Below are 27,578 nucleotides of genomic sequence, written 5' to 3'. Positions count from 1 at the left end.
TATGAGTTTTAACGAAACACTTATCTTGTGACACTCTTACGTATATTCAATTTTGTTGATTAACATCAGCATAGGCATACAAAGCAATAAGTTAGTCGATGGCGCATTGGACCACCATTTGTGCTGGCGATGGCAATGGCAACGGGCTGCCCAATCAGCGGATCGCTGGCGATGTTTGGCCACCGTTTTGGCCGCAAGAAGCCGAAGGGATGGGGTGCCAATGGGGTGGGGTGTGCTGGCCAACTTTCGGTGGCTGCTGATTATGGCCGCCGCACATTAGCAGCAGCAGGTGAGTGCCACAGCGCAAGTTGCAGTCATCTGCGGCAGCACGCCCCAATGGGCACACATCCTTGCAGGATGCAGTGGCAGTAAACAGACAATTTCCAATCGTCCTGCCCCACGCACACACTCCCATAAACCACGCACATTGGGGCCTGCGTGCCAAAATGCAATAATAAAGTAAATAAACGCTTGACAGTCGCCATTAAGCTGCAATATAAAAACACAGCACGCAGTTACAGGACGTACTTCATAAAATAAAACGTTTTTTCTTAAAAAAGGCGGCTGGTAGTTTTTATTTTTCGGCATAAACTATTTTGAAAATAAACTATGTTTATTGGTTGGGGACATAAAGTGTGTACTTTAAATGTATTGTCTTGCGTTAGAGAGTGTTAGTGGATCTCTACTGTACCTGTGCATCTATGGCCGCGAGCGCATTGAACATAAAGTGCCTGGCAAACTAGGCAAGGCTGTGATTGCAAAACACAAGTGCAATTACCTGGCCTGCAGGCTCTGCATATACACAAACACGCAGGCGGCTAACTACTATTACCAGCACATTGACATACGCAACTAAAGTCAGCCAAATAGTTGTCGTCTTCGCCTTAAAGGGAAAATTGTAAAATTTTCCAATTTAAAGAGCTCTTAGAAACTAGAGAACAACATGTGCATGCTCATTGTAAGCCTTGTAAAAGTGCTTTCCCTGTTTCGAAAGTGCAGGCACCTACTATTTTGGCCGCAAGTGTAAGCAGGCATGCATGAATATATGCACGCTGGCTTGGCGCTGCAAAGTAGGCAACGATAATGTCATAAATTCAATGAATAAACATAAACGGAAAAGGCAGATACACACACATGTGCATGGACGCGCGCTCTCACACACAGCACACATAAACAGCAGCTGCGTGAGTTGCTTGTTTGCCGCGAAATAGGCGGCACAACAACAATGGGAGCAACATCGCAACATGAACATCAACGGCGGCAAAATATGTATTAGCCCCCGAAGTTTACTAACAAAATTAATTATGCGAATTAAGCGCAGTAAAAGCACTTTAAGCAATCCCCCTGCCGCCCCTTTCATAACTTCGCAACTCTGGACCGCAGCAGCACCTCGCCCAGGAAACCCAACGCCCCCCACCCCCCACCCCCAAACATCCAGATGCCAACGGCACATAATATGTGCCTCATTCTGTGCCGTGTCATGGAACTACACTGCTACGATCTCATAGTCAATTTCAACTAGTTCCACACGAAATTTAAATATTGATCAATTGTGCGTTTTTGTTGATGTTAGATAATCACTCTGGTGATATCGATACTTATACCACACGATAACGATTTTCAACTTATGTTAAGACTATGCTATGCTGATGTAAATTAGATAAAGAGTCAGTCTGTATTTGTGGGCAGAATAAAGAAGAACTGAAGAGAACGTGAGAATATAAAACCCTTCCACACTACTTTGATCTTTGATATTTGATCTCACTCTGCGCACTGTATGCTGATTGTTTTCAGTGCTGGGATAAGGACACCGGGAGTGGGGATGCTGAGAGGCCAGGACCTGGGGTCCTGGTATTGTTCAATTTATGCGTGTTTGTGTGCGTGTTCCACTCAGGAGTTATTCTTGCCGCCATGGAGCCCTCCAAGTGCCCCCGCTCCCGCCCCTCCTCCGCTCGCACGACTTTTCGCCAGTTAGCAGTTTGTGGGCGCCCAAGTAGGCCAAGTAGACCCGGACCTGGCCAAGTGCAAGCCCCAACAGTCAACAGCCAACAACATCGGCCACAAGCGACGGCAGCAGCCTGGAAGTTGTTTATTTAAGTGTGAAATTTAAGTGCAACACTGCGTAATGTGTAAGGACCCAGCATATTTAGCATTATGGCTGGGGCAGATAAGCGACGTCGACTTTAATAACCTCACCCAGCGTAGGGGTAACTGAGCTGAGTTGCCGTAATCGTAATTTGACCTGCTAATAGATAATAAAACCAAAACCCCGTCGAGCAAACATCAGCCGAGAAATGCGGGACACAAAAAAAAGCAGAACAAAAAGTGTTATTGCAGCGGAAAAAATGGGGAGTGCACTACGAGCGGATTTTTGGCGCCGCCACTGACCAAACGAAATAAATAAAACAATTTGTCGCCGATTTTTGGGGCCAGGCGGACGCCAAGCCAAATTAGCTAAAAGTTTGGACAGCCACTTAGTTAATTGTCGCTGCGATTCAAATTAAACATATAAATGCAGGCATTCAACTCATAAATTGTGACCGTAAAACAATGACAGTCTACACCACCCCTTTGGCGGAGTAATGTTCAATTAGTTTTATTACCAAGGCTGTGCAATTCGGATGAAAAACAATAGATTTTTGTGTGTAGAACATGCCTCTTGAAAACCATTGAAATTTATTTGCATGCTATTGCGTTCCTAATTATGTTAAAGTGCTATTTTAATTACTTAATTAGCTCAAGACTTGTTTCCTACTCTGGCTGTGCAACGTTTGTTATTTTAGTTAATTTACCTTAATATATATATGTATATATATACATATATATACATATACATATATACATATACATATGGTAATATATATATGTATATATATACATATATATATATACTTAAATCAGATTACGAAAGGAAAGATAACATGTTGTGCTGGGTAAAATATGGTAAAATATCTACTATAAAGCTAGCATAGCTTTTTGTTCGCTTCAAAATGAACATCCTGTCAATTAGGCTTGAAATAAAAGTGAATAGAATTGGCGCAGTTCAATAAATGTGTTTTTTCCTGGAATTCAGTTGCCCATTCAATTTCACTCAATTTAAATTCAAATCCATTTAGATGTACGCTAAAAAAGGCAAAATATGGAAAACAATGGAATCGTTAATGGTAAATTTAATTATTGCACTCTGAATTTAAGCTTCTTGCTAAACATTTAAAACTTGGACAAAACACAAGACTGGTTGTGTAATGCTACTTCTGATTTGGCGAGTTTTGTGGTGTCGATGAACACTATAAATCAACTGTCAATCAAGGAATGCTAAATAAATGGAAACACAGCTAAACTTGATTAAACTTCTATTCGCAAACTTAACTCTAGCCCCCTCGAACCGAAGAGTAGCCTGAGAAAACTTCATACTGAAGTTGAGTTGAAGTTGAGCCAACTGCCAGGCCATGACAGACAGATTCTGGTCATATCCTCATAGCCCAGCCAAACCCCCCCCCAAAAAAAAAGGATGCCATCAGAATGGACGCTAATTAGCGGGCAAAGTTAAATAAAAATCAGCGAAAATTCTGCTTTCAATGCAGCACGGCATATGGTAAGATAATTAATTAATACTCACTCGCCTGATTGGTGAAAAACGATAGTCGGGGCCGAGGCAATTAGCCAAGTTCTGGGCCCAGGCCAAAGGCAAACAATGATGAACCCTTGCCGCTGTCTCTTTCCCTCGCTGTGTGCCATCTCTGTTCCACTTTCTCGCCCTATCTCTTTCTTGCGCTCGCTTGGCAAAGTGGTTGTGGGTGGTGGCATCATATTTTTATTCGCTTCACTGAAGAAAAGTGCACTTAATTGAAATGTGCGTTAAATAGCAAATATTAATATAGGTAAAAAGACGACACTCTTTTTGGATTTAAAGTATTTTTTATAGAATAATCAATACTTACAAATAGTTTTATTTCGAAAGTTACAGAGATAGATTAATTCTCGGAACCCAACCAAAGTTGCGAATTTTGCAGCAGTGCTGTTTTCCGCTTTATATGTGAAACGTTTTTACATTCGGTTTTTTATTGCTCTGCTGCCTTTTGCCTTTGCACTGTGCTCCCCCGTTTTTGTAGTCATGTTGTTGTTTTTCCGCTGGCTTGCTACTGAGCTTGTTTCTTGGAAAATAATGACTGCACATTAAGTGTCTGCTGTACACACACACATGCTGGGAGGACAAGGCAAGTAAAATGTCAACAAATGACAACAGAAATATGATGCAAATGGCTCATGTAAGTGGTTCTTGCCGCCAACATTTATAAAACAGGACAACTTACAATGCAACAACAGCAAAGCGGCTACAAGCGAAAGGAGAAGCGGCTGGGAGAAAGTGGGAGTTCGAGTGAGGGGCGTGGCGTGACGGCGTCTGTCCGCTGTAAACATTCTCCATTCTACTTGGCAATTTTTCATTTCCCATTTCACTTCGCTATTCAAGTATAATTCGCAGTGCTTAGAAGGGCAAGAGGCGGCGTTTGCTTAATGCTGAAATTAGCTTTTATTCGAGCATTGCGCATACGCCGCGTTGGCCGGAGTCGTTGCCATTGAAATGCCTTTCAAGAAGACGATCGCCTGCAATTAAAATCGCATTTAATAGAAATTGTTTAAGTGCAACTGCATGCCAAGGGTATCCTAAGGGAAAAAAATGTGTAGGAAATCGGAAGGGGAAATTGACGTGTGCTACTATAGTCTAGGATTCTCAGAACCTTTTCATTTTTAGTAAAAACTGAAATAAAACTAAAAATTTGAATGAAAATGGAATTTCATATCTTATAAGCATTCAAAGGACGTGGAATATATAAGTACTATTTCCAGGGTCAGGGGTTAAATTGCCATGCCTTCAAATTAGAGCCAGAGCATATGGGCAATGGTATTGCTTTCTCGGACTATGTGGCTAATCAGCGTTATGTGCGTTAAGTCAACAGCCGCATCAACATTATCATCATTATTTGTACAAAATGAAACGGGCTAAAGCCGAAACCGAAGCCAAAGCCGCACACTCACACAATTTGGCAATTTGTGGCGAACAGCGGTCAACAAAAAGCAGTTCGGGCCAAGAACCATCCCGGCCAGGATGGCCCACCAGGACTACACTGACATTTGGTCATTCGGTCAGTCTGTCAGTCAGTCAGGCAGCCAATTGGTTGAATTTGGATGGTACTCGGTTTTGGTGATGGTTCTGTTCCTGGCCACTCGACTACATTGATATTCCACGCTCGATGCGCGCCGCTGTTGCCATTGGTCATTGAGGCTCACTCATCCTGCGTCTCCACTCCTGGCCGGCCACTAACGATAGATGTCCTTAAGCCAGCACACACACACACATCGCACATATTGCTATAAAAAAATATTTATCTATATGGCGATATACGGCCGGAGTGCACGGCCATTGCTATAGCTATCCGGCGATCCGGGTAGCTGGGCAACTTTGTCCAAAAAATGTTGCCGGGGCCGAAAGCAACGATGCTTTGTTAACTTTTTCAGTTTAATGAAATCAATTCACAAGTCACGTTGTTGCTGGACAATAAATACATCAGAGTCCATTTAATAAAATCATGATGTGCACTTTGGGATGATACCAGCTCGCCGCACATATATCATCTTTGGTTGGCCATATCGTATCGATTCGCATTCGTGTATTGCAAATAACTTTCGGCTCTCATTGGAATGCCGCATATGGCATATCCTTGTATATGGACATCCCCTGCCCCCCCAGTTCCAGCTCCTCAATTGCTCGATAAGTGCGCGGCAGTGCTAAAACTTAAATCAAAATCCACATTGAGCCACTGCAGCTTCCAGTTTGCCTCCAACTCTCCGGCAATTTGTTGCGGATTCTGGCTTGGTTTTCGCTGGATTCGGTTCATTATATTGATCTGTGACTTGGCTTTACGTCTTTCGCACAATCATTTTTATTTGAGTACCCCGGCTAAATAACGAACTGAATTTTTGGGGATGGGTGGTTGGGGAGCATGGAGCAGCTTTACGAGTGCAATGTTGTGGGGAAGGTACTTATTGCTTGATATGAGAAAGCACCAGCCATTTTCACTTGCGTAATTAATACCAAAGTAGAATTAATATTTCGGTTATTTGTAAGTAGATAGAATATGCGGTACATATTGGGCAAATTTTAGCAAATATTCGTGCTGAAACTTAAGCCATCGTCATTACTGAAGTAACGTAATTAAGGTGAATTGATGAACAATTATAAGATGATTCTCATGTTTTAGTTTGATTGCATTAAGCATAAGCAAGCGTATATTCGGATGATGTTCCATGGCCCACATTTTGTGATGTGTAACGGATTACATTACTATCTACACGGTTATCAAAAACCAGTTTTGTTTCTGTTACCACTATTTCCGACTGTTTTCACACCTACTCTGCTTCTGCGCACTTCAGCAGAAACAGCTGTTCAATTCACAGGACTGTTCCCATTATTATCCTTAGAGGATGAAGGACCTTTCCCTCGCCCAGTTAACTGTTCTACGCTCAGCTGATTTGGACATGCTCTTCGAATGCGCTCTTAACCATGACCATAGGTAAGTCAGAAGGGCTTGCAGCGAGCACGGCGAATTCCAGGACCTTTCTCTCTTAGCCGAGTGCAAATCATGGCCCAGTGTTATACAATCCGTCCGGAAACGAGAGCCGGAGACCACGAAGCCACACGAATGGAGGCGAATGGACGCCACTCGGGTGACGAAGCATTCCGACTCCGATTTCTGGGTGCGTGTACACAGCCTCCGTGCATATCTGATGGCCAGCGAGCGAATCAGTCAGATGCGTGGCGAACGTTGAATTTAACGGTCGGTTTGGCAGTGAAAGTGGAAAGTGGATGCCATCGCCGTGCTCCACGAGCCTGGCCAGCGAGTTGTTTGGTGCGGAAAATACAAACAAAAATCATTAAAAATAGCAAAAAGTATGTACAAACCCCAAACGAAATATGAAAGTGAATGTTAGCCCAAAAGCGGAAATACATTAAAGTGCATAGCTTGCATAGCTTGCTTGTAGCTAATACAATACGGTTCGAACAATTCAAGGGAAAAGTGTCAAAGTATACGACGAATGGAAAAGTGTCAAAGTATACGACGAATGGAAAAGTGTTCAAACATTGCGTCAGTTAAACTTGAAAAATAAAATCAAGTGATACCACCACGCTTGGAGTTGGAGTCTTCGAAATTTGCTGGTAAATTATTCAAGCAAGTTGAATTTTTCGGGGGAATAGAAGTCTTAGATCCTGTGCCGTCATAAAGTTATACAAATTATTGCCCTTCAGACTGCCATTTGGTTGGCTTTAAACTTTCGCTTCACGCAGCGTTCGCATTAAATTTCTTATTTTGTTGTTTTTCTGCCTTTTATTTCCTTTCCGCTATTCGCGTGGCACATGCGGCGTATACGCAATGTATCTCCTTCTATTTTACTTGTGTGCACGCGTGAGTGTGTGTGTGTGTCTGTATAACCTACATTTTTGTGGTCCTCGTTGTTTTTCCACTGACAGGCTGACAGTCAGACAATGCCGAAAACAGGATCTTGAGCTGGGGACCCCGTCGTAGCCGTGACTTTGCCAGCCGAAAGTTAATTTTATGGATTTACGTCCTTTGTTCGCTGCTCCTAATACTAAGTACTGGGCTAATCCACAAGTTGGCGATGCTCTATATATATTAATTTTAGCAATATGAACGAATAGTTTAGTTTGTCCGAAAACTTGGTCGCCGTTTGACGTAGTCCACCGTTTGTCTTCATCAACTTGGGCTAACTTCTACCAAGTGATTGTTGATTTTGTTTGATTTGCTGTTTTTGTTTTTGTTTTTGGCTGTTGCTGTTGGCTTTATTTGATTTTAGTACTTTGGCAGAGTCAACATTCGTTAGCAAAAATTTCGCTCACGTTCCATTCGAGCGAGCTCTCGATTTCATGAGTTTTGGATGCTGCTGGTCCGTGTTTGCTTCCCAGTTCCGCCGCTTAGCCATCACTTCTCTTCTATATCGGAGTACATATATATTCCTATTTCAATTTCTGCTTTTTGTCACCAAGTGTCTGGCTGTTTTTCCCCCAGTTTGTTTTTTGTTTTCAAGCCACATGCACTGTGCACAGTCAGTGCGAAGTACACAAATAAATATATATAAATCGGGCGGATATATATGCGCAATAGTCCGATGTATTTGCTGTGGTGAGTGGCGAGTGGCGCTTAGCAGGGCTGTCCTTAAGATTATTTATGCGGTGATTAGCCGCTCTGAATTATTGCTGAAATTATCAAGTGTGCTATAAAATTTCACTGCCATTTATTTGCGCAACTTTTGGCGGGGCTCACGTACTACTAACCGAGCGCCCCAGCTTCCCTTTCCATTCTGCAGTTACTCCACTTCAGACCGCTTCAAGCGGCGCCGTCTCATGTGTATCGTTGGCTCGAATTCTGCATCGGTTTGGGTTTGGGTTTGGGTTGGATTCCCGGATTCCTGGTTCAGATTCGGGTGTTCGGGTGCGTGCAAGGGAATGTAACAAATTGCCAGAGTTTGATTTTTAAGTGTGAAATATCGCACAACGAAATTGGATTAATTACACTGGGGCTGGTTAGATTGCGTTCGCTTTAAAAGCCAAAAGCGTTGCCAAAGAGTCACTTTAGATTTAAAAACGGTACGCAAGAAAAAGCATTTTAAATGGAATAATCAGAAACTTCCCACAATGAATGAAAAAAAGCTATACAATCGTATATTCTATACCACTGAGTCCAAAACTTTTCAAGGAAATATTATAACTATTTTATATTAGTAAGCGACATTTAATTGTGCAGTTGTAGAGAAACAACCACTTTTAATTAAAACATGTAGAAAGGTGTATTAAAATAGTGGAAATTATTTATGAAAGTGCTACAGAATTAATCGTTCATCTCTTGTTGAACATCCAGCGGCTGGCCACAGATGATTATTCACTTAACTATATTATTTATGAAAATACCATTTCCCTAGCGCCGAAGACGAGGGTCCAGAACTTAACATAAATGGCTTGTAGAGCCAAACAAGGATTATCCGGCCGGGGCGAGGGAAATGAGATTTTCCAGAAGCCGCTAGCCCCGCCCACTTTCAACAGCGCCCACTTAGCTGGCAACTAATTGCCTAAGCCCCAACCTGAATCCAAATGAGATGCTAAAGCCGGAGCTGCGGCCAGAGTCCAGAGTCTGAGCTCTGCTGAGATTAATTACATTTAAATAAACAGGAATGGCTGCAAACATGGCCAAGACCGCAACAGTTACATGAACAATTCAACCGAACAGACAACAATAGACAGCCGACAACTCACTCAACTCAACTCGTCTGCATTCAATCGAATGCTACTACCATTGGGCTACTTTAAGCTGATTACAGCCAGAGTTTGGGCTGATGGGTTGAGATGGACATTGGGCACAAACTAAATCATTAGCTTTTGTTTTAGCCAAACCAGCAAAATTCACTTACCAGCAAAATGTTGTACTTTTGACAAGGGTTTTTCGGTGGGGAGAGCCTATCCACAGTGCTTTTGGAAGTATTAGTGCTCAAAGGATTAGTAGTAAATGGGTTAGTTGTAAAAGGATTACTAGGAAAAGGATTTCTGGTTCTGAATAGTTTTACTAAAATATTTTTGGGCAAGAAAATAATCAGAGCATATTGATTACAAGTTAATGTCGAGTGTAGCCGAGCAAAGTATGATCAAATAAAAATAATAATATAATATATATAGCTATATAGGTATATTTAAAAGGAACCTCTTCTACTATTTTGAGCGCAGCTGTACATGTTACATCTTTGGGCGAATGAAAGTCAAAGCCGAGTTTAATGCCGGGCTTAGTGATAGCGATAGCCAGCGCTTTGCATATGGCAAATGCCCAATGATTTATGACTGGAGCGGGCCGACGCAGTCAGCAGACTTTTGTCCCGCTCACAATTGGTGGTGAAAAGCGTGGAAAACTGTCGGCCACATGGAAAATCTCGGTGTGAGTGAGTCGGGTAATGTGGGAAAGCGGCAGAGTAAATTCAATTTTACGTTTCACAACTCAGCATGATTTCTATCAAGCCGGGGGAATCCCCTTTTCCACATTGTGTACCGCAAACTGATTGCTTTCGGTGGTCCCTCGACTGTCTGTGTGTGTGTGTGTGTGCTGCTTTTGGGAGGCTCTAAGTGTATTTGTATGTGTGTGAGTGTAGCTCCAAAAGCAGGCTACATAAAAAAAATCACTAAAAACTTGTAAAAGCATCAAAGCGCACTTTCTGAGCTCTCTGCTCGAAAAAGTTGCGCTTGTTCGGCCCATTGTTGTTGTATCCTTAGTGTTTCCTTTACTGCCCCTGTTGTTGTTGTTGTTGTTGTTGCTGCCGTTGGTGGAAAGTTCAAAACTTTTCAAGTGAGTTTTGAGGGCGGTTTTTTGGGGCTAGCTATTGGCAAAATTGCTTTCTGATAGCTTGTCTGGTGTATTTATGCAGTTTTAATGAGAGCTCCTTGTAAAGTGGTTGTTGTTAATACAGGAAATTAATAAGTTAAGTAGCCATTAGGTGGTTGAGTGCAAAGTTCGATGGCGAAAAGTTGATATTATAAGCGCTATGAAGTGCTCGTAAAAAAATATTCATATTCTTTATGAACTTTTTATTAATATGCATATTACATTCTCCTTTTAACATTTTATATCACAAATAATTGCACAATGCATACGTTTTAAATATTCATGTTTCAGCTTTTAAAGGGAAAACAAATCTAAACATGTGAATCCTAAGGCATATCCCATTTCAATCCGAATTATTACTTTATTTTTCCAGTACAGTCTGAGTCTGTGCTTTCGCCGAATATTTTTGGTTTATTTTATTTTTGGCGACTGCTGCTTAAGCCGCGTTTTATTTTCACTTGAGGCAAGTGTAGTCATCTGTGAAAATATTGGCAAAACTCAAACAGCGCCAGCATTTGACATAAATCCTTATTATCCCTTTGTGCACAAATTGACATTGCACTTGTAAGGCGATTGCCGAGACTCTGCTTGACATCCTCTTTTTGCCCCTCCCCTCCCTCTCCCTTTCCCCGCCAAAGCCCCCGGATGCCTTTCAACTTTTATCTGTGGCTTTGTTTTCACTGCCAATGCAGTGGGCGTGGCATTAGCAGCATCTGACAAGTGCAGGATGCCCTGGCTGTCCTGGCAGTCCTGAAAGGCGCCTCGTCCTTGATAAGTCTTCGCACTTAATTGAGCCTGACACACCGCTGCAGAGAGCAAAACGATGTAAACATGGCATCTATTTTATAGGGAATTCAAAATCATATTATTTAAAATTGGAAATCAGTAAAATCATTAAGCATAAGTTGTATGCTCTTGGTATAATATACTTCTGACTGACTTTTGCCAATTTTTATAAGACTTCTAAGATACGACATCAGACCGATATACCACAAATGTTTTTTATCAATGAATGCATGAAATATTATCAAATAGTTGGTTTAATATGCACAGTGTGTGAGAGCAAATTTTCCATCAGTGTACCCTCTCTCGCATAAAGTGCACGAAATTAAAATTCATAATGTTGACTTTAATGGGGCTAATGCTGAAATATCAAAGCTGCTGGCTTAGGTGGCAGCCAGCACATCTCATAGATTAGCCAGGCTGCCATGTAAGCGGAGCCAAGAAATCCAGGCCAAAAGGCGTCTTCGTCCTGTCAGCCTGCCTTCCTGACATTTTATTATGCGACACGCAGCCCAACCACCTTAGCCGAAAAAGCAATGGAGCAGAGCAGTGGGCGCCCACCCAACTTTGACGTTATTAAATTATGCGGAGATTTGCGCACTTTTTTTTTTTTTATTTGGATTTTTCGAAAGCCTCTTGACGTTCTTAATGATGAGGCAGCTACTCGGCCGCCGACTAGGCTGAAATTAAATTATTTTATTGCCGGAAATTCATTAAATCATGCCTTTATGCAATTTCCAGACTACATGGCTGGCATACGCAAGTGGGAAATCTGTCAATTTATCTGCCTTTTGGCCAGATGGACGGCCTGTCGGCATTTTCGCTATCCCACTCGGAAACGCCATTGATTAGGACGTGCCGTTGTTAACATTTCTATTATGCTTGTTATAACGCCGGCTTATTGTTTACCCGGCCGCGGAAAATCGATTTAGTTGTGATCTATTTCCAGACACATGCTCAAAGCCCAAAATCCATAGCAACGCGACGAGACAATGCAAATCTGACACCGCCAGCGAAGTGAAATTTTATTTATGTTTTCACTGGACAAGAGAGCTGGAAAACAGAATGAAAAAACTAAGCTACAGGCTTAGTCACGGCAAAACCGAAAAACCAAAACAATCATCAAAATAGAATCATAAAAACAGTTAGCAACGATCATAAATTTTTCACAAAGACATAAAAACTGTGCCACGTGGGGTGCTACATAAAACCGCCGCACTCCTACCTATAAATATATATGTACATATATATTTATGTGAATATGTTTGGCAGATGTATGGCCTCGACATTTGCTGGCCGAACAATCCCTGCAAATCAGCAGTTTTCCCAGTTATTGGGACACATACATTTCATCTAATAAATCTAGGAACAATAAAAGAAAAAATTTACATTTTTATAGGAGTGACGGTGGCCAGAAGAATCGTTAGTCAATTCAATTTAATATGCGATCCAATCGGGCTTACCTTGCGTATGCGTAATGCCCATGAAATTGCATTGCTCTAATATGAAATACGTATATAATTTCATCTGTCTGCCCATGGAAAAAAACTCATTAAAATGCTAATCGACTCTAGTCACTTATTTATGATTACTAGATGGGCATCGCACTTATAGTACAGTTTGCTTTAAAACAGCGAGTCTACTAAATCATAGACAAAAGTAAAGTCTTGTCTCCATAAAAGGCAGTCGTACCACCCACTAATTCGCGTAATTTTCCAAGAAACCACTCCCCTCGCATTAAGTGAATAAAATATAAAAAAATTGCGTTAATTTTTTAGCATGTTGCATGGCTAAAGCAATTTGTCCAGTGGCCCTTATTTTGCTAGAAGCACTGTGAAAAATAGTTTCAGACAAAAATCATTTAAAATAAACGTTTAGTTTTGAAAATGCGGCACATACAATTCAACAAACTGAAACGACAGTTTTCTGTATAAAGTTAATAAAATATAGATTTTTATTTAGCCTTTTATCTTCTTACCACAAACTTGTTTTCTGTGCACCCAAACGACTCCCCGAAGATTTGGCCAGCAACTTTTTTAAGTACTTGACATGAAAATTGTGGCACAAAACCCAAGCCAGACCCATCTGTAAAATTAAACGCACGCCAAAGCTCGTGCTCCACTGCATAGAGCCCCCCTCCGAATTTCCAATTTCTGATACCAGAAACCCAGCGAGTACTCCAAAATCCCCACCGATGTCTGATGCTGCACTGATGTTTATCATAACCGCCTACAACAACCACAATGACAGGGACCACAGCAACAATATGGTTGGCCATTGCCGCACCCAGCCAAATAATTTGCTGGCAGGCGTAGCTAATGACCAACTCGTGTAAGTGCGATGGATGGATGGATGGATGGAATGATGGGCGTTGGGTTGGTTGCTCGGTTGCTCGGTTGCTGGGCTAGAGGATGAAAAATCAGGACGAAGTAGCCCCCGAAAAAAAAAAAAAAACAGAGCCCACACAGCTCGAAAACAACAGCAACAATCGCAAGCTTTGTTACAAGCAAAATGATGGCATGAATTCATCATGGGAGCGCTGGGCAGGAGGAGCCACCAACTCGGACTTTGCCAGTGCCACTGTGCCCAATCCTTGTTTTCCCCACCCCGCCTATGGTTTTTGTTTTGGGGGAAATTTAAAATGAGTGCACTGGGGGAAAACTCCATATGAAAGATGACAAAACGCCATCGCAGTGGTCGCATTTAAGCTTAATTATTATCTAATTTCTAACTCTGAGTTTGCAAAAGTGAGTTAAGCGATCATTACTTTCCTAGAAAAATAGGCATTTGGTGTCCCAAGTGTTTCACTCCGCGCGACTTTGTTGATTTAAGACTGTTGAATTAAGGTCTGTGTTTTTCAATTTTTTTCGCGGTGCAAGGACACAAAGTCTTGCCCGCTCCAGGGAGATAAACAGGAAAGGACGAGGAGCGACATCGTTCGCTAATTTTATGCTCTTTTGTGATTTTTGTGCCGGACACACCCTGTGGGCATGTTTAGTGTCCTTTCACTTTCCAAGTAAATGCAAACTTTGCGCGCTTTTGTCATTAGCGTTGATAGCTGTAACGTGAACAGGAAGTCGGGGAGATACCGAGTGGGTGGGTGGGTTGCATGGGTATGATGGGCAGGCAGATGGGTTGGCAGGAGATAGCTCCTTGCCGGCTGCCTTTTTGGCCGCTTTTCACGTGTTGTTGGCCTTATTTGTAGACGTCGCGCTGTTGTTGTCGTCATCTGGTTTGCGGTCCCCAACAGTTGGGTTACTTTTAATGAGCGGGGCGTGGCAAATGGCCTGAAACACTGGTTCTAGGCGGTGGGTGGTGGGTGGTGGGCGGTGGGCGGTTGTCTGGTGGGCGGTGTAGGGGGGAGAGTGTATGGGGTGCTCTCATTAAGTTGCGGTCGTACAGTTTTATTTCACTCCCCGCTAATGAAAGTGAATTATTAAATGAAAGCCAAGCAGCTGAATGGCAGCCGTTGATTCTTTCGCCGAGTGTTGAACTTGTGACCCACCTACTAGTCGTAGTCAGTACTTGAAAAATAGGCTTCTTCTCCGAAATGGTTGGTGACAACCAGATTCGTTGACCCCCGCCCCCAAACTACACATGGGCATCGACATCAAAGCATTTCGTCCAGAAGGCAAATGGGTAGTAGGTAACCCACTTGGAAAAATTGAAATTCACCCAAACAAGATTTCGTTGTGGTGATGGCTGCTTATTAAAGTGGCATTGTTCAGACATGTGCTTCTCCGTATCAAATATGCATTCAAATGTCGGCATTTTTAAGAAGTTCAACGAAAAATAACAGAAGAGCTTAGAATTGGTTTGTATTGTTGTGGAAATACCTTTGAGTTGTTGCTAAGATAATTTATATTAGGTGGAACTGAACAGGTGGGTAGAATGTGTAGTGCCTAACAACTGTAATATAACTTTAATATTTTATATTATGTAGTTTTTCTGAAAACTTCAAAAAGTTGATTATTGCAAACTACGTTTTATTATTCATTTGTTAAAGTTTAATGAAATGGATAAGTAACACAGGATTTTTTGAAAAACAGCATACCCTTTTTTCACAAATTTTCAAGCAGCACAAAAAACCTTACCTAATTACACGGTAAGAAAAACATTGGCGTAGGTGTATTCCTGTATATGTACATATGTACGTTTCATTAAATTTGCAATCGTTTTTAATTTATGCCCAGTTAAAAGCAACAGCTGGCCCCCAGAGACGCAGACAGAGGCAAATTAAATATGTAATAAATAAATCAGCCTGGAATGTATGAATAATGAATGAGTCATGTCGACTGCCTGTTCTCGAGTGTTTGGGTTTGGTTGGGTTTTCTTCATTTTAGTCCAGTTTTCCATAGCTTTTCTTGTACATTGTTTGAATTCAGAGTGCAAATATTTTTGGCAACCACAGCAGAAAATAGATTACTCCTAGTTATATGCCGAGCAACAATTTATGCAAATGTTTGAGCTTTTGTTCAGCTGAATGGCGCTTACGCCATTACCTGTAGTCACCCTTCGTGCTTCGATGTTTTGCGTTGGAATTTTCTTTAATTAGTGCAACGAACTGTGTGCAACGGTGGGGTGCAAATAGCTTCTACTGTTCTCATGGTGGTGAAGGTGTAATGCTATTTTGAACATAATTGCAACGACACGCGGGTCTCATTTGAAAGTTTTGGCAGCCTCAACCGCAGCAAAGCAAAAACACACACACACACCAAAGCAGCGGTTGCCACATCAGCAGCAGGAACTAAGCACATAGCAGCACTGAGCGTTAAATTTACTAATTCTAGTTAAAAATTAAAAGAAAATATAATAATTTCTAACATTTATATTTCAATGAGACGAGTTCTTGTGAAGCAACAGTCTAGAAAGCCTGCTTCAAATAACTAGCGCCTCGCTATACACAATTTCTCTGAGTGTAAATTGAATGTGTCTGCCTGTGGGTGTGTACGCCGTGTTTGACGGACACACACACACACACACAGGCACAGACACAGCGAGCATGTGTCTGCAACAACTTGGTGGCTTGCTTGCGCAAATGTGCAAATATTTCACTTGCAGCGCCTGGAGTTATGCAACACTAATTTGCGAGGCGTTGTTTTTGTAGCTGCCACTAATTAGCGTCTAATGCAGAAGCGGCAGCAATAATAATGTGGTTTCTCTTCAGGGGTCCCTGCCTTAGGTTCCCTAAGGATGTCAGTCCGTGGCCATCGCCATCGCCATTTCCATTTAGTGATTCCTGATCAAGACGCTAACGCGCAGGGAGGCAATAAAAATGGCATGAAAACAGGGAAGACATCAAAGTAAAATCTCACCAAATGGCCGTGCATAAAACTTGACAATTTGTTGGTCAAAACTTCTCACTCCACGGTCAAGTATTTTGCAAAACAATACGCCATTTAACTGCTTCAATTTGAGTTTGGTTGTAAAACTTTCCCTTGCTAGAGTTTTATGCCCCATTTTTCGTATCTATATAAATTAAGGAGTGTGTGTGTGTGTGTGTGTGTGCTTGCGCGTAACCTTTGAACCAGCGGAACAAAATGGTTGAAAGAAAAAATGCTTGCCAAGTTTATTAAAAGTTGCGGCAAGTTGCAGACCCCAAAAGAACAAAAAGGGGGGAGAAAGGGGGCTAGAGCATGGAGATGGGGTCGCGGAGCAAGGGGGCGTGGCAGGAAGTAAGCGCTGACAGCCAGCAACTGACAAATGCCAACGCTAACTCACTCAACTCCACGCAAAATAAAATAAAAACAAAAAATTCTCAAAACGGCCAAGACGAAAGATTTCAAGTTTCTTCCTTCGCACTTTCTTGTGTTTTCTTTTGTTTCTACTTTATTGCTCTTGTTGTTTGTGTTTTCATTTCTTTTTTGGCAACATGTTTGAGCGCTTTTTTATTATTATTATCTTTGACCTGACCTGGGACCTCGCCTCCTTTCAAACATTTTTTCCCCCAGCTTCCTATCCCTATCCCTTTCCCTTTCCCTGTTTCTCAATTCTTATTTATGCACAAATTTTTCGGTGCTTTCTTATGCATTTTGCGTGTAACTTTTGCGTATATTTCACAGAGTGCCACCGTCTTTTTTTAGGTCAATGGGTTGTGCATACATTTTGGAATGAAATACTAATGGGACTTGGACCATTATGTTGCTATAAATGCAATTTGGGTTTACAAAAGCACTGCAAATTATTAGTATACGTTTTGGAATAAACGTAGGGGATCCTTAGGATGTAGTGGATTTTAGATGTTTCTTTCAAAATATTTAGTTATTTTAGATGTTTCTTTCAAAATATTTAGTTATTTAACAGGATTTATAAACATCTCTTAAACGACTGAACTTCTTAAACCATGTTTGGCAAATCCTCCCGAGAATCGGCACTACTTTTGGCAACATTTTAAAGTCTCGTTTTCGATCGGCTTTGGATGCGACCACTGGAGAGCTACCGACACAGATTCTAATAAACATCAAACAAGCGCCACGATTGCATGGCAAACAGAGCAAAAGTCCGGCAATTTGAACTTTGGACATCAACTGCCGGACTCGCAGTTCAACAAGCTTTGCTCAAGCATCGATAACGTGACTACACTACTCCCTCTCACTTTCTCCGTGCATTGCTCCCCGAATTTCTCCCACTATCTCCAGAGATGTTGATGACGACGATTCGATGCGAGATGCGAGATGGGAGATGGGAGAGTGGCTGAATGTGGAGGGGGGATGTCCTTGGAAGGCCCTGGCAAAACGGCTCTGATTGAACACAACAATTTTGAAATTGCTAGGCACACACGCACACTCACACACTTACACACACACGCACGCTGAGTGGGCGGAAAATGGGAAAGTACAGGGGGCGTGGTCGTGCGATGGAGCTCTACACGTTCGCATTACGTGCTGGTGACATTAGTGCCGAAAACGAGCAAGTGAAAAATTTAAGCAATCCTGTGTCCTGACTTCAATCAATTGACAGAAATTCGCATCTGATGGCCTGCACTGTCAGTAATAATGGGTATTATTCACTACTAAACCTTAAATATGTGTATCTATTAAGGTGTAATTATAAATAAATTAGTTTAAACAGGGTTTTGAGATTTAAGCTCACACAGATTTCATTCATGTTTGGTCAGTTGCTGCTATCTTTGCTACATTTTTATAACATACCACAAAAAATGGATTTTTTCAGAGACCCATTTCAAATCGAACACTTCTCGTGAATAACCGTCGACTTCAAACAAAATTCCCATTTTATTATTAAATCATCGATTGGGGAAAATACTTTTGGCGCGGTGCGTCAGTCGGGGGATGTTTGCCAGTGTTGTTCCGAGGATGTCTCGCATTTCCGGCACATAGCCGTTAAATGATTTTTAGCAAAAATCGTGCGGACATGACACACTCAAGTGGCTACCAATTCCGATCCCCAGTGCCCCCCATCGGGATTGCTCACCCCCAGTTGAGATGCCTTCGCCTGGCCTATCGATGGATGTTCCGAGTCATGTCGAGTGGCGGGGAGGGTACTCAAGTAATTTCCATTAAGTAAGTGTTTTGGCACTTAAAGCTCGACTGCAGTGGCATTGGCTGCTGTGATTGCATTAGACGACAAGTGGTTGCCCAAGTGTCGAGAGCCGAGTTTTGGGCTTTGGGTTCAGAGGTCAGACCGCCGAGAGGAAAAGCGCCTTTAAGCCGCTCAAGCGCGTATTTTCCGTCATTTCCTGAACTGTGGACTTAAAGTCTCCTATTGCATTTATTTATGTTTCTTACACTGAGCGTTCATGATAGGACTTGTAGTTGAAGAACTTATTGCTCCACTGAGAGTCATAAAACGACCATTAATATTATATTTTGGACTTAATGTAGTAGGATTTTCTGCCTGTGTAGTCGCTGGTTTCTGTTGTTTGCTGTCAGCTTTTTACCTGAGCCAAAAGTTGGGCAAACAACAGCTGGCCTAGGCAACTGGCCACCCCATCGCTGGCTTGTCATCACCATCATCATCTGGGTCGTTATACCAATGTATGGCTGCTGTTTAACAAAATCTTCGTTTTGAAAATGCCATTTCCGGCAATTTCCCGGAAACCCAGCATCCGCCCACGAAAAGGGGGCCGTCCAATGGGGCGGGAAGACAGTAGCGACAGACGACAACGCTAATGGCGCCATTGTTGTATATATAGTCACAAAGTCAGAGGATTGGCGGCCTAGCGCTCATTAGGCATCTCCTTGACAAGGACCCAAAATAGGAGCTTGGTTTCCTTGGTCTTAGGTTAAATGGTAGAGAAACTAGAATAAATTTGGTTCGATTTATCAGAGTATAATTTAATAAAACTGTGTACTAATTATTAAAAATATATAATAATGTTTTTTGTATGAAGAAATCTTTTTTAAATTGATTCAAAATATTCGTATTACTATTATTATATTTCAATCTTCTTGCCTCATAAGTGCCCAGAAAAGATGAGGAACTTTCCGGTGCACCCAATTCCCATGGACTGTGATTAAGTTAGTTCCGAATCAAGAGGTTCCTGGAAAATCAGTTGAATGCACTGGGCCGACCGAATTTGCGATACATTTAAATTGATTTGACTTCCTCCTTGGGATATGTAAATATTCGTCTCGTAATTATTTACATATTCAGTGGGGTTGTGCATTGTGATTAGATTGATTGGGACTCATTTGCATGATACTTCTGGCAGCCGTTCTGCAGGTGGTAAAGGAATTTACCACTCCACGTTGGCTTTGATTGCTGTGCCGTTGTTCATGAAGTGCCTGACCTTTCAGTTGGCTTTATGCCTGCTTTTCCGTACTTTCTGCTGGCTCTCCGCTTCTTTCAAGACTCTTTCACAAAACACAACCCGACCCCGGGCTTATTGGGTCAAGCGTCCTGGCCACAGAAAATGTGTAGCGAGCGACAACAATTGTTTTACAGCCAGCCCCCAGAGCTGGTTTATCAACAGCTCCTTTGGCCTTCAGTGAGAAACAATAGATGCACTGCAAAAAACTCGCAACAAAGTTCTTTAATTTAGTATTATGCTAATATATTAACATTAGGTTTGAGGGTTACATACCTTTTATGAGATGTAAAACTATACAAATTTAAATCTTAATAGCATGATAAGTATAAATAATCGTATGTATTTTCTCCCAGTGTGCTGGTCTCGTTGGCAACGTTGAGTTTGAGTTTGGCCAGTGAAAAATCAAGTTCATTTCTGTGCAGTCTGCCGTGAGACTGAGCCGAGTTCTGGTGGCCCAGAGTCTTGGACTCGCACTGTGTCAACAGCGGTTACAATAGGTACTCATTTGTAGTGAAATTTTGGTCAACAAGGCGTGACCTTGCCCTGCTTTCCGCCCCCCCACCCCCATTTTCTTTCCCTCAGTGTGTGTGAGAGCATGTTAGGGAAAATTGCTTTTATATTACTTGGAGTGAAGCTCGGTTGGGTTTTTGCTCGGCTGTCGTTTCCCTTTTGGTCCATGTGTCATTATGTGGTATACACATTGTTGCAGCGCCTGCTGTGTCTTACACTTCCGCAGTGGCAGCTGCAGACACGCCCACTCCCTCAACGCCACCATCCTAAGAACCCCCTTTCCCCTCCCCCCACCATCATGGGGGTGGGTGAAATTTTCCTTAACCTTTGGGGGTCAGTTCTTCCCATCTTCGCACGCAGTTTCCCGGCCGAGTTCTTGTCTTGTCATTGTTTGTTTAATTTTGTATGCCGGATATCCCAGCGTGTTCTTGCCATTGTCCTGCTGTCACCGAAACGCCAGCAACAATAACAGTAACATAAAGTGTGGGCGTGGCCAAAGGCTACCTCCCAACGCCCACGGCTAACCTCTCCACCTCTCCACCTCCTCACCTCCCCAACATCCAACCACCTCTTCATCGCACTTCCATCAATGTTTATGCCGCTGACAACAAAAGAAATTAAATTGCCAACACTGAAATTCAATTGTATCTTCCTTCCCGAACCTCACTCAAAATTCCTCAAAGCCACGGTTGTCGTGGAAAGCGGAAAAGTACGGGGAATGACGCCAACTTGAATGGTTATTGGTCCTGACTTATTGGAACATTGATTTTCCCTTTGTCGAGGCCTCAATTGAAGGAAGTAAACATTTTTGGCGCTTTCAATTTATTAAAAGGCGCGTGAGGCAGCCATAAAAAGGTCAATGATTATTATGCCGTCCATGCAAAATGGCAGACAGTATCCCAAAATAGTCAAAGTGCGGGAAAACAACTCAGAAATACACAGAGAGAAAGATTATCAATGCTCCATAGTGCAGTGCATTTAATCACTTTAACTACTATCATTTGAGGTTGACACTTTTTATATAGTGTTGGATTATATCCAACTAAAACTAAAAATTATATATATTTTTCATTGCTCCCCTTTTTTATAAATTTTTTCTGTGATCCAATTTGTTTCTTTTCGGTTCCGAAGTAAGGGCGACCCGAGTTGATGGAATTCTTGTGGTGCTTCATGGAGATGAAAGGGAAGTTCGGCTAAATAAACTGGCCCTTTCCGATAGTTCCCGATTCAGTTCGCATCCGCATTTATATGGAAATTTAATTCGCAGTCGGGCATTGTGCTGCGCTCTTCCTGGCCATAAATCAACATTTAACACAACCTGAACATCCGCCGCTGTTTGCTCAATTTTTTAACCATTTTCATTTCCAGTTTCAGCCCGTTTGGCCCGTTTGCCAGCTTGCATTAAAGCCTGCTTTGTAGCGCTTTAACTGCAATTATAACCATTAAAAGTGTGCATAATTAAAAAATGTTGCCCCTTTTATGACACATTAACATATTTGCGTACGGTCATTGTTGCCATAACTCCCGCTTTTCCGCTTTTCCGCTTTGATCCCTGATGGTTAATTTATTTATTGAAACAAACAGCAAAGGGTTTTTGGGCTTAATCGGAATGCAAGAAGGTGCCTTACATGCATGGCCAACATGCGCCCATTTGGGCCAAAATGAGGAGTGATGATGGGTGGAGCATGTCACATTTGCATTCCGCCGGCGATTGTTCCATTGTCCAACTGCCGTCTAATTCGGATTCGAATTCAAATTCAGATTCGCTTTGGGTTTCGCATACAGCTGCAGTTGCATTCGATTACGGCCAGCGTATAATTGTGCAACGCTAATCAAAGCGAAATCGCTCCTGGCCCGCCGGGCGAATCGATTAATGTGCCAAGGATGCATTGCCAGATGCAAATGTATCTGCGGGTAGAATTCCGCATTACATGTTATTCCCATTACCGTTACTGCCATTACTGCAGCCAATAAACGGCGACATTGAAATTCGCCTAAGCTGCCCAAAAAAGCTGCCTTTGTTCCGTGCAAATTGTTCAGCATAAGGACCATCTTTAATTGGCACCAAGGTAACGCATAAATTTCAGCTGCGAGGCTTTCGGGTGTGACAAAGATACTGAAGAACTGCCGCAAAGATTGAATACATTCCGCAGTAACCGGAAATTGTGAGGGCTCCACATGGCGGCGAGGTGGGAAAATTGGTGGCACACTGAAACTAAAAAGGTAAAGAAAGGTACAGAAACAGAAATGTTTACAACAATTAATAATTACATTTGAACAGCTATGTTTAATTGCAGGAGATACGTCATGTATATTTATGGTTATTAGATCGAACTTTTCCCAGTTCAATATTTTCTTTGGGCTAATTAGTTAAGGGGTCCTAGATAAAACAAATGACTTTTCTGCCTAGTATCTTATCATTTCTCGCAGTGCAGTGTTTTCCCTCTTCGCAGTCGGTATGTGTGAGAGAATTATTATCTTGTACTTGCCCATGTCAAGAAATTTGCATTTTTCGGTCCGACAAAGGACGGCGCAACGGAGGACAGGACGAGGTGGTGTAGACAGGACTCTCTGTGGTGCGATGTCAACGTGTGGCAGCAGTTCCAATACCTATTCCAAATTGTCTGCCACAATGGACTGACAAGGTGCTAGATTGCATGTGTGGGTCTGTTTTAAATAGAGCAACAATGTGCACTGGCAATGAGATGATGGCTGCCAGCAAATGTGACACAGATACGAGCTGAAACTTTCCGATGTACTGACGAAAACCACTGAGGGCTTATAGATGGAGTTCTTGTGTCCTTCGTCAGGGACTCGATGTCATGCGATCCCTCTGCCTTTTTAATTAAAACGCGTTTCTTTGAAGTTATTATGTGGTCGTTTTTTGTTAGCAAATATTTCCGAAACAGAAGAATCTTATTATTTTTGAACAAGAAGTAGTTGTACTTGCACCATTTTTAAATTGAAGAAAAAAGGCGGAGATAATTGGTTAGTTAATCCCATGGTGCATATCAAGCAAGCAATTTGTTAGATTAAACATTAATCGCACCACCCAGTGGACAATTTAGCCGTGTTGAAGTACTTGGCCTTGAGTCCACCGTAAAACTGCAGTACTCGATCCGTTTATAGCGCCCGGTGGAGGCATAATAACCATATAAAACACACCCATATTTTCCTGGGGACCAACGCCCCCCTCCAAACGCCCCAATATCCTGGCCATCAGCCAATCCGCCCATTTAATTGTGCGGTTTCTCAGCCATTTTTATGTGTTTTAATTTTCATTGGAGCACTAAAAACTTGTCAACGTCGTCAATGTCAGCGTGTTGCCGCTTCTGGGGGGAGAAAGTGGATGCAAGTGGGGAGCAGCGCCAACAACACGATCTCGAGGAGGCCAATAAACACTTTTATAAAATTCTCAAATCGCACGTGTTGCGTTTGTCAAGGGGTTGCTGTGCATTTGGAAGTGGAAATGGAAGTCGCACCAACATCGGGACCTACAATACAATAAAACTGCTAAGTGCATGGGCATGTTGTTGTGGCATACAGCTCCACATATGTAGCTTCATATAGCTCCATATAGCTCTATTCGGTCCCTACTCCACGATATATATGCATTAATCGAGGTGTGCTGCATGCCGCCCATAAAAACCAAGTGGGTGCACTCGAAAAATTATAGGATTTACCTGAGGGCAAAGACGTTGTTTGCCTGTTGGGAAATCCTGATTACTGCCCTGTAATAAAATGAAGAATTTATTTATTAATAAAAGGTCTGCATATATTACAGTCAGCTCTTATAATCTTTCACAATATCAACAATCCTTTTTATATTCATTTCTTAACGTGATATGTATGTATTTATAGTACTGATTTGCCTTTACATATACTATGGCTTGCTGCGAAGATAAGTTGCCAGCTTTTCTTTGAGTGCACAACAGAATTGGGAATGGAAGTGGCGGCAGCATCGATAAGCTTCCAGAAAAAGAGTGCAGCGCGTGTGGCACATAAAAATGGCATTTTGACATGGCCACCGGGTGGATGTTGATGCACGGGGGCCGAAGGGGTGGCTAATGAGCATTATGAATGCTTGCCATGATGTCATTGCACTTGAGTGGATCTAGTTGTGTTTTCCTTTATGTATAGTATGTAGGGGCAACCTTCACACCCCCACCCAATGCCAACTCCCCCGAAGTCTTACAAAACAGCGGGCAATGAAAGCCGGGAAATTTTGTTGCATGGGGAGGGTGGCGAAAAGTAATTGCAACTTAAATAAACAAAACGCCGGAGCGGCGACCGCAGGGCGGAGGAGGATGGACAAACAGTGGCGGAGTAGCAGTAACGGGTTAAGTGGCCGCATCCTCCAGTCGCCCTGCAAAGGGTTAAGCTCACATATTTAGTATTGTGCACATGGGGCTGAAGAGCCTGCCACTTGTGCACAGCCTCATTAGCAGGAACAAAAAATCAGGCTCACAAAGAACTCACTTTGTTCTCGTTAAATTACACTCCGCTCTTTGGTTTGTTTGCATTTCGGGTTCTGTTGCACATGATTTGTTATTGTGTATCACTTTAAAGTTGGCTTTGAGGATGCACGGCGAGAAACTGCGTCTTACTTATTTAACATCACTTGAAAAATTAAGGTTTACTTTATGTTAGAAATCATAAGCACTCAAAAGCAAATTTTATAGAGTTTATATAATTTTTTTAAGCAACTGAGGAACTAAGAAAAGATAATGTTAGTTAAAATTGTATTTAATATGTGGAAAAAGTAGTAAATCAAACAAAGAGCTTTCACCTTTTTTAAGGCTCAATTCTTGTCTTTTCAATACTACAGATATACAAAAATGCTGTTTGATTAGAAAGATAATTTGATAGGGCCTAAACACAGTTATTATCTTAACCAGTTGACGATGAGAGTATAACATTTGAGAAGCATGAACAAAATGTCATTTGTAGTTTTAATTAACAGATGTTGCGGCAACATGTTGCTGTGCTGTGCTGTGCTTCCAGCAACATGCTGCCAGCGCCCTTCCAGCGCGCTAATTTTGGAAATGCTAACGCTGCGCTACGTCACACCAGCCCAGCAAGTCTTCCTGTCTTCACGTTTTTCGGGGTGTGTTCTTGGGGACCGTCCTGATAACTCCGCAGTCGTCTGTCAACTTGTCGTAGGCGCGGATTGTCGCTCCCGGGAATATTTTAGATTCGGATGTGCGGTGCGTGGCGGTGCGTTGTGGTGCGGTTTTCACTGTTTGTTTACATGCCAAATACTTGCGTTTTTGGGGAACGACGGCTGCTCTATTTAATTACACAATAACTAAAGTTTGTTTGTTGTTCATTTCGCTTTGCAGAGCACTTCCGGGGAGCAAAACAGCTGGACACAAGAGACAAGGCTTATGAGTGCGTGAAGTGAAGTACTTGGCAGATACCAAATGGTTGCTGTCTGAAATCAAAGAACAAATAAATCAAGACCAAAAGGAAACCCATCGAAAGTTGGGGGCGTGCAACAATTAACGGGCGGAAATGGAAATGTATAAACAATCAGCAAAATGTGCAAATTCGTGGAGAGCCAACCGAAAGTCAGCTTGAGTGAAAGTGAAAAACTGCGGCGCGGCCAAATTATTAATTATCCGGCTGCTCTTTAGCGCGATTTTCCCAGGGCGCAGTGCAGACATTTTGTTTATGAGCCAATTTGCCGAGCGCAAATAAAACCGAACCGCTGCCAGTCAGTCGAGCATTAATAATTTGCATATTCCGTCCCATCCCCACATTTAACCCCCCAAAAGTCCCAAGAAACAGACAGTGCGGCGTGCGGAGTTGAAGTGTTTATTAAATTGTCTTTGCCACAAATGCAAGACATTTTCCCGACACGCGTCGCAATACCATTTTCCCCCTCGAAATGCTGGAGTTGCAACTTTACGGAGATTTGTCAGCCGGCGACATGAGCGAAATTCCCAAAATGGGACACCAAAGGGCCACGGATACGGGACATGGCCAGATCCGGAGCCACAGAAAATCCGACTGCCGGACTCTGCCAACCAGATGCCTCCTGCTGCTCCTCGGCGTTTTACTTTTGAGCATGGGTAAGTCAGCCATTTGTTTAGTCTAATTATATTGCCAATGATAATGTTTACCAATCGGGGGAAACATCAAAGTTGCGGCTTGAAAAGCCATCAAACAAACATAGCTGTAGCTTGCAAAAATGTTTCTATAGAGAATTTGTGCTACTTTTGCTTCATGTCTGAATTGAAAAAAATACTTATTTACGTACTTCATGGAAAAAATCGTCCTCTTGCTCCAAGGGTTTTCAATAAATCATAGAGCATCTTTGTGAAGCATCCTTACTACTTTCCGAACCGTCCAATTCGAGACCATTAAAACGCACTTTAGGAGTTTCATTTGTTCAATTTAATGAAGTATTTGTCAGGCATCGCCAATCAGCACCCCCTCCCCATCTGTCATCCCTTTTCAAGTGGTATCTGGGCATCTGGAGGATGGGGCGTTGTCAACCACACACAACCCCCAACTCAATTGCTCCACTTATTTTTTGCCAAGCTCTCTCGTCGGACGCTGCGGCTGCTCAATTAAGTGCCTCGAGTGTGACTCTAACTCCAAGTATGTCCACCCTTTCCAATCGAATGTCGGATATGTAAAGAGTACGAAAAACACATACTTTGTAATAGAGATACTCAGAACAAATGGTTCAGCTTGCACCACATCTTATTTAAAACTAACAATAGAATCTTAGAATGAAGAGAATATTATCCACTCTAGACAGTTGTAACTGTTTCAGTCAATAACTCTTGGCATTTGGTTAAAAGTTCACTATGGTGGGTATTTCCATTTAAGTTTAATATTCCTCATACGAACTACCAGTTTTGTTATTTGCGAGCTTTTGTTTGTGGACATACATTTGGCTTGTAAGTGTTTTTGCGTTTTCTCAGTGTAGATACAAACAATCGATACTTGAAATGGCATTCGAAACAACACTTTGGCATAATAAAATACAAATAAAAGGGACATCGACTGCGATACACAGCCGCCAATTGATTGACGAAGTGGCAAAGATCTGGCGAGTGGAAAGT

At 42.2% G+C, this 27,578-nt stretch overlaps 1 protein-coding gene across 1 annotated transcript in view; it reads left to right on the top strand.

Annotated features, from left to right (window-relative positions):
• Positions 1–6,712: 6,712 nt before the first annotated feature.
• Positions 6,713–27,578, top strand: part of LOC120453259 — a 46,658-nt gene continuing 25,792 nt past the window's right edge. Inside the window, exons 1-2 of the mRNA XM_039637881.2 lie at positions 6,713–7,216; positions 25,845–26,576. Coding sequence (XP_039493815.1) covers positions 26,393–26,576 — 184 coding nt within the window. The 5' untranslated portion in view covers positions 6,713–7,216; positions 25,845–26,392. The remainder of the gene's footprint in view (positions 7,217–25,844; positions 26,577–27,578) is intronic.

Source organism: Drosophila santomea, chromosome 3R, assembly GCF_016746245.2.
Source record: "Drosophila santomea strain STO CAGO 1482 chromosome 3R, Prin_Dsan_1.1, whole genome shotgun sequence".
In the NCBI taxonomy this organism is placed as follows: Eukaryota; Metazoa; Arthropoda; class Insecta; order Diptera; family Drosophilidae; genus Drosophila; species Drosophila santomea.
Note: the sequence above shows the minus strand (reverse complement) of the source record. Positions and strands in the feature narration are given on the sequence as shown.